This window comes from Vanessa tameamea, chromosome 7 (genome assembly GCF_037043105.1).
Source record: "Vanessa tameamea isolate UH-Manoa-2023 chromosome 7, ilVanTame1 primary haplotype, whole genome shotgun sequence".
Classification (NCBI taxonomy): Eukaryota; Metazoa; Arthropoda; class Insecta; order Lepidoptera; family Nymphalidae; genus Vanessa; species Vanessa tameamea.
In genome coordinates, this window is record NC_087315.1 from 8,040,057 (window position 1) to 8,053,075 (window position 13,019).

Sequence of the window (13,019 nt, forward strand, 5' to 3'; positions counted from 1 at the left end):
CCATCATAGGTAGGTATTTGTCTACTTACTATACTTACTGCCAGGTATTGAATGTGTAATGTATGTCGTGAATATTTTGAATGTTTAGAAATTTGTTTGATTAGATGATGCACTTCCTAGTCCCAGAGAGTAGACGAAATTTGTCGTCCGAGCCTCACCCATGCAGAGGGTCAGCTTGTCATGTGATGAACCTAGCATCATCTGACGAAAATTGTCGTCCGAGTCGGGTCCATTACGAGGGCTGACTTGTCCTGTATGATTGCTAGTTATAAGTGAGACGAAACGTGTCGTCCGGGCCAAATTCTGCCAAGGACTGGCTTGTCTGGCTATTCGTAAAGACGAAAGGTGTCGTCCGAGTCATATCCTGCCAAGGATTGGCTTGTCTGGCTATTCGTAAAGACGAAAGATGTCGTCCAGGTCATATCTTGGATGGGATAGACCTGTCAGGATGTTTAAATATGTGAAGTGTGGTGTCAGAGACAAATTTTAGATAGAACATTAAAATTTAGGTTCATATTTCTAGACGATTGGTTTATCTGTGGTGCTGAGTAGTTGATAAATAGCATTAAGTCAGGATGAACGAGCAGATTACGCAGTTAACTTAATTTGTTTCAGGTTAAACGCCCGTGGACGGTCGAATGTCAGTCTGGCCGTGACGGCGTTTCCGGCCTATATCAGGTTGACAAGCTGTCAACCTAGCGAAGCGTCATAGTGAATGGTGAGGCGAGCAGCCATTTTGAACGACACGATCGAACGAGAGGGCGCCCGTTTACCACACTTATGACGAATCGCTGTGATTGCCGCCATATTGCCGTTTTGTTCAAACTATCTTAGTTGATTTTTGTATGAAAGTGCTGTGTATTCGAACTATTCCTGTGACTACAGTGATTATTAAATTGTAATTAACATCTTGGACTGGATCGTTTATTTTACCACGCCCATCTACCCGATCTAAATAAAATGAGTTCTGGTGAAGGCCCTTCTGCCATTTCACATATAATAATATGTTATTATTAAAAAGTAAAAATAAACTAACTCTTTCTTTTTTCTTCTGCATATAAAACTCCTTTTAGTTTAATCGTAAAATGTTTTTTTTGTCTTTAACCTTTAATTTGATAAAGCCCAGTGTGACGGACACTTATTTAAAATAAATCCTGCCAAGTTTTTATTTCATGTTCATCGATTTCTAATCGAGTAAATGTTTATTTATACCATAAATAAATAGTAAAAAAAAAGTAATGATTGTGGCAACATTGCATATGTCAGTTGGGACGCAAAATGTCTGCGAAAAGGCGGCCACCTGTTTTGCTTAAGGTATTTATAATTGTTTTTCTTATTTTTTGTGGAAAAATGAATTGAATTATAGATTTATTTATTAAGCATTTACGACAAAATTGTCTGAAACAACAGAAAAAGGAGACAAAATTTAGTATAGATGAAATGATGATAGCATATAAAGGGATTAAGGCCGGTAAAAGAAAACAATACATGAAAGATAAACCTAACAAATGGGGATTTAAAAATTATGTAAGGGCCGGAGTTTCCGGAATAATTTATGATTTTGTGCTGTATGGAGGTGACGATACTTTTCGCAACCATAAGTTCACTGAAGAAGAATTGTCTCTAGGTTTTGGTGCTCAGGTGGTTATAGCATTATGTCAAAGTATTTGTCAAAAACCATCTTTCGTGTTTTGCGATAACTTTTTTTCTTCACCTGAGTTGCTATTTATTCTCCGAGAAAACTATGGTGTTTTTGCCTCAGGCACTATTCGAGGCAATCGCCTTCGAGGAGCAGAAAATGTTTTACCTACTGAAAAAGCCATGAAAAAGAAACCTCGAGGACATTTTGTAGAATCTATATGTGATAAAAACCGCTTAGCTGTTGTTCGTTGGAATGATAATAAGACTGTCACATTTATTAGTTCCTTTGTAGCAAGTGAGCCTATAGAAAAAATACGCCGATATTCCAAAGACGCAAAAGCCAAAATCGATGTCCAATGTCCACAGATTGTGCGTTAATACAATAGACATATGGGAGGTGTTGATCTTTCTGATATGCTAATATCACTGTACAAAACACCTTTCAAAAGCAGGAGATGGTATTTAGCGATATTTGCACAGATAATTGATATTTGTATAAATAATGCTTGGCTATTGTACCGCCAAAAGCATTCCGGCAACGTGAAATCTAAAAAACCTTTGAAAGCATTTAGATATGATATTTATGACTTATTGTGCAAGGTAAACAGGTCGGCTACAAGAAAACAGACTGTATTCGTCAAAGTAAAGAAACCGCATGCACCCCGCCCTTTGAGTCCATTAAAATACGACAATATAGGACATTGCCCTTCGACCATGGAAGAAGGACGCTTCAAGGTTCTGCCAAAAGAAAACTGTCGTGTATTGCATAAAATGCAACACAAGATTATGTTTCGTGACAGGAAAAGCCCCCAGAAATTGTTTTTTAAATTTTCATACAAAATAAACTGTACTTCGGTATCAATTAGTTCTAAAATGTTCATTTCTGTATTTTTCTTTAGTAAAAAAACATAAAAATAACTGTGGTTTTTATTTTCCGTAGTTTGGCAGTGTCCGCCTCAGAGAACATATAAATCTGACCATTAATTTCACAGTAATTGGCAAGGTACGCTGTGACGGACACCAGTTTTCCCAGCAGTGGGCTATTGTAGATTTTTTTTTTCATTTTTTCAGAACTTTATGACATACTCCTGAAACCACAAAATTGTCAAATTCATATATTTTGAATATTTTTATCTGTGCCAAATTAAGGGTTAAGAATATAAAATATAAGAATCTGTTTAAAATTATTTTTTACATTTGTTTAGGGATTTTATTTTAAAATGGTGAGCATGTTACGCACCCTTGCATGTATATATAATATATATTATTATACTCTGTGCTACCTTAGCGTCATACGCCAGCGCAATGTAAAACGTGAAAAGTTGAAAAATATTACGATACGATACGTTTTTGCCGCAATACTTGTGCAACTACTTTTATAGTACCGTATTTTCGCAGCATTCATTTTTAAAAAATTTTTTTTTCATCCTTCGTCGTTGTTGTTGGTCTTTTACTGTACCCTCTAGTGTAGTTTCTAGTTTGTATCTGTAATTCTGTACTCTATGGAGTCTATGGTTTTCTTATGATATCTCTAAGAACAGATCAGTGAAGTGTCATATATTAATATTATAATTCGAAATAGGAAATAAGGTGGGTTCTCTTTGTTATTTGTTTGGTTTGGTTATTTTCTTGATTTTTGATCTCATAGATTAAAATAAGATCAATTATTTTTAGAAGTCATTTGAGTTTATTTATATTGCTAATTTGTAATATATACATAAGTGCCGTAGTTTAGTTGTCGATATAATATTAAGAGCTGTTACCCGCGGCTTTGCCCGCGTAGAATATGAATATATTTACAAATTAACTTAAAATGTTACGTTAATGTAATACCTCTTTGTATACCACATTGGTGTGTATTTCAGCCCTTAGGGTAGAATATCCAGAAACGCTTAAATGCGAATCAACTCATATTGAATCGGTAGCCCAAAAATAAAATTTCGACCTTCTAACTTCAAAATGACAGACTTCCAGACTAACCTGAATACGAAATGTTAACATCTATTTTGCCCTTTAGGCCTAAAATATCAAGAAACGCTTAAATACGTATCTACTCATTTTTAATCAGTAGCTCAAAAATAAAGTTTCATGCTTTTAACTTCAAAAATGACGGTCTTCCAAACTATCCTATATATGATATGTCTCTATTTCTCCCCTTTGGCGTAAAATATCTGGAAACACTTAAATACGTATATAATCATTTTTAATCAGTATCCCAAAAATAAAGTTTCATATTTTTAGCTTAAAAAATGACGACTTCCATAAAAACTTACAACCCTTATTTCATCCCCTTAGTGGTAGAATATCAAAAAACACTTAAATACGTATTTACTAATTTTTAATCAGTATCCCAAAAATAAAGTTTCATGTTTGTTACTTAAAAAATGGCTGACTCCCATAAAAACTTTCAACCCTTATTTCACCCCCTTAATGGTAGATTATCTAGAAACGCTTAAATACGTATCTACTCATTTTTGATCAGTATCCGAAAAATAAAGTTTCATGTTTCGAACTTAAAAATTTCATACGAATGTTCAACCCCGCTTTTTTTTTTTTCTCGCTGGAAAAACGCTTTACGTGCTTACCCCACGTGATGGGAGGTGTGGGGGGGGGGTACTCCCTGAAGCCCTGGACGCCGAGTGCGCCCAGGTACGCTGGGTTTACCCACTAAAAAACCAGCGGTACCCTCTCCGTCTTTCGGCGGAAAGAGTTCCCCGACCAGGCGCAGGAGGAGTTCCGGACGAATGTTCAACCCCTATTTCACCCATTTAGGGGTAGAATATCCAAAATTCCCTCCCGAGTGGGTGTTATGATATGTTATTTTACAAGTGTACAACAATACAGCGGGAAGCAATTTTGTTTTATACTATGTAGTGATAACAAATAGGTACAACGTACACAGTTTTCACTCATTAGGAAATACAAACCGCTATGTCCCTGCGTTTTAAAACTGTAATATCTTCGAAAATATTCGTTTAAATTACATGCTGTAAAGGGCCATATTGATCTATATTGAATGCACAATTTATTTAAGGTACCTAATTGGATAAAGATTAATGCTACATTGCTTAAAATCGCTTCGAAATTTTTAAAATTATCAGTGTTACTTAACTATATTGTCTATGTATTATATACAAAAACCTTCCTCTCGAATCACTCTATCTATTAAAAAAAACGCATCAAAATCCGTTGCGTAGTTTTAAAGATTTAAGCGTACAAAGGGACATAGGGACAGAGAAAACGACTTTGTTTTATACTATGTAAAGAGGACGTGACCGGTACCTAACGTGTTTTTAAACAAGTCTTTTCATCCGGCTTCGCGTGTATCGCGATTTAAAATGATTTATGTATTTGTAATTTTTCATTTTGAAATATCAAACAGATTTAGTTTATATAATAATATATATTAGGTATTTAAGTCATCTTTAATGTATGTATATGTATATCTACCTCGCTAGTATTTGAAAACACCTACAAAATGCTCTTCTCAAAATATAGTTACCGTGGACTGTTGTTATATTGGTTGTAAAATAAAAAAAATCAATACATATCTTTAAGGGTAAGGGTAAGTAGGGTCCTCAATCAGTAACTGCTACAAGATCTGTTACTCCGTATTTTATTACAAACCTTTTTCACTTATAAATTATTTTCAAAAGTTCTCAATTGTACTACAAGTAGGTATTTTGTACCTTTAAAACTGAAAGTTATGAACCTTTTTAGTTTAAAATCGAAGGTTAATCATATTATTTGTAACAATTATAAAGTATTTCATTTTTATCCTTATTAAGTGAATACTACAGTTTCACCTAAATAGCTATTTGCTGAGTTATTGTGAGAATTCAATTATCACCCGAAAAATACACACAATAGCTAATATAGTAATATAAAACAAAATAGATCGAATGCATATAATTGTTTACGAATAATTTGAACTACTAATTTCATTTTTATCAGGTATGATGTTTACTGGTAAAGTTGTTCTGATCACCGGCGCAAGCTCAGGTATTGGCGCCGAGACTGCTACTGAATTTTCAAAATTGGGGGCGAACGTTGTGATAACCGGAAGGAACCAAGATGCACTGAGCAACGTAGCAAAGCTGTGTGAAGAAATTTCTCCTACGAAATCGAAGGCTCTCTCTGTTATTGCCGATATGAACAATGAAAATGCTATAGAAAATATAATAAAAACTACTATTGATCATTTTCATAAGCTTGACGTATTGGTGAATAATGCGGGTGTTTTGGAATCAGGGACAATCGAGACCACAACTTTAGACCAGTACGATAGAGTTATGAATGTTAATGTTCGAGGTCCTTATTATTTAACTATGTTAGCAGTACCACACCTCACTCAAAGCAAAGGCAGTATTGTAAACGTTTCCAGCGTTACTGGAATGAGATCTTTTCCTAATGTTCTTGCTTATTGTATGTCTAAGTCAGCTTTGGATCAATTTACTAGATGTGTAGCTCTTGAACTTGCACCGAAGGGAGTTCGTGTTAATGCTGTCAATCCAGGCGTAATAACGACCGGTTTACATAAGAAAGATGGAATGAATGAAGTCCAGTACGAAGCATTTCTAAAAAAATGTGCTGACACCCATGCTATAGGAAGGCCGGGCTATGCAAGAGAAGTTAGTTCTGTTATTGTATTCTTGGCTAGCGACGGTGCAAGCAATATTACTGGGGCTACCTTGCCTGTAGACGGTGGTCGACATGCAATGTGCCCACGATAAATATTTTTATCTTCAATACGTGATGTGAATACTAATTAAGGATATTTTTTATAAAAAAGTTAATGATTATTGAATAAAAGCTGGTATATCTTTATCAAATTACTTTAATGTTATCTACTTCTACAAACGTCTTAAAATGGATGCCTCGAATTTTATCAAAAACATGTAATTGTACTTTTTGTTACATTTTATGGATTAATAAAACAATATTTTTGTCAAATATTTTAAATTTATTTTGTAAATTCACCATTTGTAACGTATTTAATATATCACAATACCGGATCGTGAATAAAAATAAAATTTGTTATCGCTTACTGATGACATCTTATGACATCATTAACATATCTGTATTTTATAAATGTTAAAGTATAAATTATACATGTGTTATTATAGAGTATAACAGTTACCACTTTTTAGTACTGTTTTTTTTACTTTTTACAATATATACATATATATATCGTTATGGTAAAGTCATATGTGTGTACCTAACTCTTTATTCTTTGTTTTTAACGCATTGGATAATCTGGATAGTTTCGTTTGCTATCGCTGTTGATGCCATCGTAAGTCCTTCAGTAACACAAGAAACGACGATGTCCAGACCGTTGTCAACAGCGGTTCTAACTTCAAAAGCCTAAAACAAAATAAATAGTTCACAACAAATTAAGTTTTTAAAACTAATATATTGTAACGCTATATGCTAAACCAAGCCAAGCCAAGCCAAGCCGAGCCAAGCCAAGCCCAGCCAAGCCAAGCCAAGCCAAGCCAAGCCAAGCCAAGCCTTAGAATTGAATAGCCGACCCAGTCTTTTCCGAACGTTACTCATTAACAATTATGCAAAAGGGATTGTCGCCCATGGCAACCGATAACAGAAAGAAAAGACGGGGTCGCTATAGCAACTAGGCGGTAAAAGAGAACGGAGTGAAAAAATATATAAACGATGAATAATAAAAAATATATATAACATAGTTGTTGTTATTGCCTTTCGTTTCACTCAGAAGTGGGATATGAAACGTAATCGCCCTAACGAGTTTGTTGGCAATAAAATCCGTCCGCCTGGGTGGCATAGGCAAGAACGAAATGATTCTAGTGAAGATGAAGAATCTCCGCCACCGCTCGCTAGAAAACTACTGAAATATTTACTAGAAAACGAAGTTGATAGGGCGATACGGGAACTAAATCAAGATTTCTTATCACTCAGTCATTTCGAAGGTCATCGTGCAGCGTCTCTTATTCCAGAATTTGATCCCGAAGGAGAAGATTGTACATTAACGGCTTGGATAAAAAAAATTGACCAGTCAGGAGATATTCACGGTTGGAGTGACAAAGTAAACGAGATAAACTTCGTGGTCAAGCCAGTAAGTGGTATAATCGTCTGGATGAATTATACCTACCTGGGACGAATGAAAGCGTATGTTGTTAGAGCTTTTCCCAAACAACGTGACTTCAGTGCATTATTTGATGAAATGATTACTAGGAAGAAACTGCCGAATGAAACAATGACTAAATATTATCAAGATGCAATCGCAATGTGCTTTCGTTGTAACTTATCTGACACCGCTAGCGTTTTATGCATAATAAGAGGCGGCTTAACATCTTCATTGTAATCTAACGCACGTGCATTTCAATGCCAGCGTCCGGATGAATTGTACGAGGGTTTCCTTTGTGCTCTCGCGATTACCGTTCACCTATATTCGAAGCAAAGGACAAGCCGAATAAGGATGCTAAGCAGTTGCCAAACCTGGACAAGAAGATAAACTCTGAATTTGATCCCTGTCCGCGTTGGAAGAAGACTTCGACACATCTTACGAAATTGCTCATTACCTAATTAACGGTTTTGTTTTAAGTGTGGTTTACAAGGTCATATCGCTGCCCTACCTCTTTAACTACCCAAAATAAACCATATGTCGATTCGAACAGCAACATTAAAGAAATCAAACTAGTGCAAAATTATAACGAGATTTACAAAAAGGTTGTGAGAGTAAACGGATTTTTTTTGAAATTATATATGGATACGGGAAACCAAGTGAATGATATAAACATTCAAATTGTTAATATACTGACGCTTAACGTTACACCATCAAGTATTTTTCTAAATTTTTCTAGAGGCCTACTAAGAAGTCGCGGTGTCATAGAATTTACCTGAAAATCGATAACAGTAAAGTAAAATGTAACGCACATATACCACAGATTGACAGGCAAGATATTCACTTATTGATCGTCCAACCGGTTAGTAATGCTGATCGCATGTCACCTGTGGTGACTAATAAGATTGGAACTCGATCCATTAGTAGAATTTCAGGCGATTGAAGATGGCCAGAAATTTAGGGTGGTGACAACAAACAAAGAATCCTTACCTCCTGGTACCTCTATCATCAAAGTTCGGGTTCCAGGCAATTCCCAAGGAAATAATGTCTGCACAACAACGCGTCATTTTGAGCTGCAAGAAGTGTCCTACTCAGTACCAGCAACATTGCTTCGAGGCGATGAGGATTACTTGAAGATTATTAAAACTGGTATTAAGAACGAAAATTGAGAAGCAGGCGAGTTTCTAGAAAGAACAGATAGCTGTGTTGAATCTGCCAATTAGCCAAGCCGGGTAAGAACAGCCAAGCCATTACTATCTAAATTGCGTAATGTTTTGCACAACCATAAGCCAAACTGTTTAATGACTAAAGTTTTAAATTCATATGGTTCTACATTTCCGTCTGCCTCCATCTTCCTCACGAATGACATAGATAATAATAGTATATAGTGGGTAGCTATAGTTCAAATCAGTATAGGGAAATCATCAAATAATCTTGAGTTGAAATATGCCTCTCTAGTTATTATAGTAAGGAAAAATAACGGTGATAGTCGGCTATGTGTTCATTATCGTGCTCTTAACGCTATTACTATAAAAGAAATATATATTTTGTCAAATATTGACGATCAGATTTCAAAGTTAGCCGGTAAAATATATTTTACGAGCCTTGATATGACTCTTAAGTTATCATCAACTGTTAATTGAAGACACTCATAAGACTGCTTTTATTACACCACAGTGTTGTTATGAATATCTGCGTGTGCCGTTTGGTTTAGCGAATGCACCTTCAGTCTTAAGCGAACGATCAATAAAATAGTTAATTCGATACGCTGTACACAAATGTCACAATCTTTATAAAGTGACGTTTCAGCAAATAAGATTCTTACCTTCTTAGATGATTAGTTAGTAATCACTAACTTCTACTGATTTTACTTCCGGTATAAAAATGTAAGCATCTGTAGTGCAAAAATTTAATTTCAAAATTTAAAATTAAATATAAATACTGTTTTTTTTGCAAAACTAAGTGACTAAGGCCATGAAATTTCACATGACGGTTTGCAACCAGCAAAGCCAAAGTTAAAGGCAATTTCAAAATTTCCTGAACCTAGGAATATACATGAAGTACGTCGGTTTATACGTCTTTGTAGTTACTTCCGAAAATTTATATATAAATTTGCAGTTATAGCTCACCTTTAGCGGAATTAACTAAGAAAAATGTGCCGTGGGCATGGAGTGGTAAGCAAGTAAGTTAAAGAAACATTTGTGCTCCAAGCCAGTTTTAGCTTTGTATGATCCAAATTTAAATATAGAAATACATACCGATGCATGCAAATTAGGAGTAGCAGGTATATTGTTACAACACTAGTTCGATAGTACCTTGCGTTCCGTTATGTATATTAGCCGAGTGGCGTCTAAGGAAGAAGCTATGTATCATAGTTATGAGCTTGAAACACAAGCCGTTGTTGAATCCTTGTGTAAGTTTCGGGTATATACTGTGGGCAAACATGTAAAGGTGGTCGCAGACTGTACCACTGTCCGTGCCACTCTTACAAAACGCGACATGATTCCCCGCATCGCAAGATGGTGGTTGTAAATATGATATTAGCTTAGAATATTGACCCGGCGAACGCATGAAACATGTAGACGCGTTTAGTAGGAATCCAATTGACGCTGTAAATATTAATCGCTTAGAAGTTACTAATTGGTTTTATACTGTTCAATATCAGGATGATAAATTGAAAAATATTATCGATCAACTGAAAACCGGATCAGCAGGACCCGATATTGTTAATAATTATGTGCTGTTAGACGATATGTTATATCGGAAGGCGTTCACTGGTAATAGACTCGTAGTGCCTGGAGAAGCTAGGTGGAAAATTGTACAAATGCATCATGATGATATAGGACAGGTAGGGTTTAAGGGGGTTACAAAAACTTTACTGGGCTGGTGTCTGCAGATTCACTCTGACCCTATCGTAGTGTAGCTTCTGTATCTGACAGTGCAAGCAGCTATGGTGACCAACTAGAGATCAAGATTGATTTACTAGAAAGCTAATCAACATCGTGTGCCCCATTGCGGGAGCAATTGTTACAGGATGGCCGATTGTAACGCTATATGCTAAACCAAGCCAAGCCAAGCCAAGCCGAGCCAAGCCAAGCCCAGCCAAGCCAAGCCAAGCCAAGCCAAGCCAAGCCAAGCCAAGCCTTAGAATTGAATAGCCGACCCAGTCTTTTCCGAACGTTACTCATTAACAATTATGCAAAAGGGATTGTCGCCCATGGCAACCGATAACAGAAAGAAAAGACGGGGTCGCTATAGCAACTAGGCGGTAAAAGAGAACGGAGTGAAAAAATATATAAACGATGAATAATAAAAAATATATATAACATAGTTGTTGTTATTGCCTTTCGTTTCAATATATCATTTTTGATGTTTACCTTTTGCGAAACATTCCAAGTTGCGACATCTATGTCGGCAAGGATTTCTTCTTTCACGTTATTCAAACATTGATCACTGTTCTCTCCACATGTTTCTAAGCTCGTTTTTATTTTATTATGAACTGAATTTAAAAATATTGAGTCGTCGGCGTCATTTGAATTGTGCGATATCTCTATGTTGGCTATCAGTTTCATATTGTTTGATATGCAAGTTGTAACATTAATAATTATTTCCTTCAATAAGGTTTCTATCGCGTTTTTATCTTCCTGTAAATAAGTATGTATAACTTAATAGTTTCAATCGTCAGTGCGGTTGTAATTATACGATAACTTCATTCGCATGTCCGATGGATATGAAGGTGCAATGCTTTGAGTAGGTAATTTCCGAAAACCCTTAATTTGTGGGAAGTTAAAAAACTTGAATTCTACTCCGGATGTATTTTGTGACTGTTTTTTCCTATTCATATAATAGTAAGTAATAGATTTAGCGTTTATTACTTTTTGTTATTGAGATTTTATAAATTAAATCTTTACAGTATTATATAATTTGATAAGATTGTTGGTAATAATATTTAAAATTTGCAATTTCTTATTAGAACTTATTATTATGATTTAAATTCGACCATTACGCGAATAGTGTATAGTAATTATATTTATAAAAAAGAATAACTAATCTTACCTTAACACAATTTTTCACATTTTTCCCTGTAGCAATAGCATTTTCAATTATGTTCTTGAATTCCTTTTTAAAATTTTCAATTTTATTTTCAAAAACTTTTGTAATCGATCGAATTTTATTTTTTATTTTGAGCACATATTCTTTGATATTCTGTTTTGTTTTATTTGTAATATTCTTGAAAGCCTCCCATGCACTGACTATTTTTGATCTTATTTTACTCCATATTTCTGATAAATCTCTTTGAATCCTAGCATGTGGGATGTTTATATCCAAAATTTCAAGAGAATCTTTAAAAGCAATAACATTGTTTTGTAATTTGCTTTGAAAGGATTGCTATAAAAATAAAATATATCGTTCAAGCTCTAAAAAATATGTTTTTTTTTTAATGAATATTTTAGAAAAAATTAAATACCTGACACCCTGCAATCAGCACTAAGGTAATTAATAAACTGTTTCGCATTATGTTCTTAGCTACAAAAAGTATGTAGTTCTAAATTGTTTGCACAATAATTGTCCTTATATATCTAGTCAGGACATTTCAAGTACTACTTTGGGAAAATATTTGCGCAGTTTTGTTTCAAGGATAATAACTGTAAGTCTCTATATTTGTCACAATCATTAATTAAGTGTCAGGTTACTAAACTTTGTTGAATTGTTTGTTGTTTGTTATCACAGTTTGTATTATACTATTTATCATAGCGACAGTTCGTAGTACGCGGTAATGGCTTGTATTTCTTTATTGTTTAGAAGCTTGCAAGTGATTTCTTTACCTGCATAAAGTACAAGGGTACTTAGTTTGCCGAATTTGCTCCTGATTTTTTCATAATTATTGTTTATTATGTCATGGAATGATGAAGTATTGAGTTGGTAAAATTCAAAGTTAATAATTGATAATTGACTAAAATAAGCATATCTTAACTACTATAAAATAAAATGCCAATATGAAGCGGTATTTTTAGTGGCATAATTATGTAGGCGGTCGTGCAAATGGGCTACCTGATGGTAAGTGGTCTGCCCATAGAGATTAGTGCTGTAAAAATATATAACCATTTCTTACATCACCGACCTTAGAGACTAAGATGTTATGTCCCTGTAGTTACACTGCTTTTAAACTTGAATATTGGACAAAGCCCTACCCCCAAGTGTCTAGTATAAATGATATAAATTCAAAAAATATTTTATAATTAATATTATTACTAATAAATTATTCTATTGATGCATGTAG

At 34.7% G+C, this 13,019-nt stretch overlaps 1 protein-coding gene across 1 annotated transcript; it reads left to right on the top strand.

The window, feature by feature from the left end:
- The first annotated feature begins 3,158 nt into the window (after positions 1–3,158).
- LOC113401278 (3-oxoacyl-[acyl-carrier-protein] reductase FabG-like) lies at positions 3,159–6,451 on the top strand. Its single transcript, XM_026641115.2, has 2 exons — positions 3,159–3,231; positions 5,596–6,451. The coding sequence occupies exon 2, from the start codon at positions 5,598–5,600 to the stop codon at positions 6,372–6,374; it is 777 nt and encodes a 258-aa protein (XP_026496900.2). The 5' UTR covers positions 3,159–3,231; positions 5,596–5,597; the 3' UTR covers positions 6,375–6,451.
- The last annotated feature ends 6,568 nt before the right edge of the window (positions 6,452–13,019 follow it).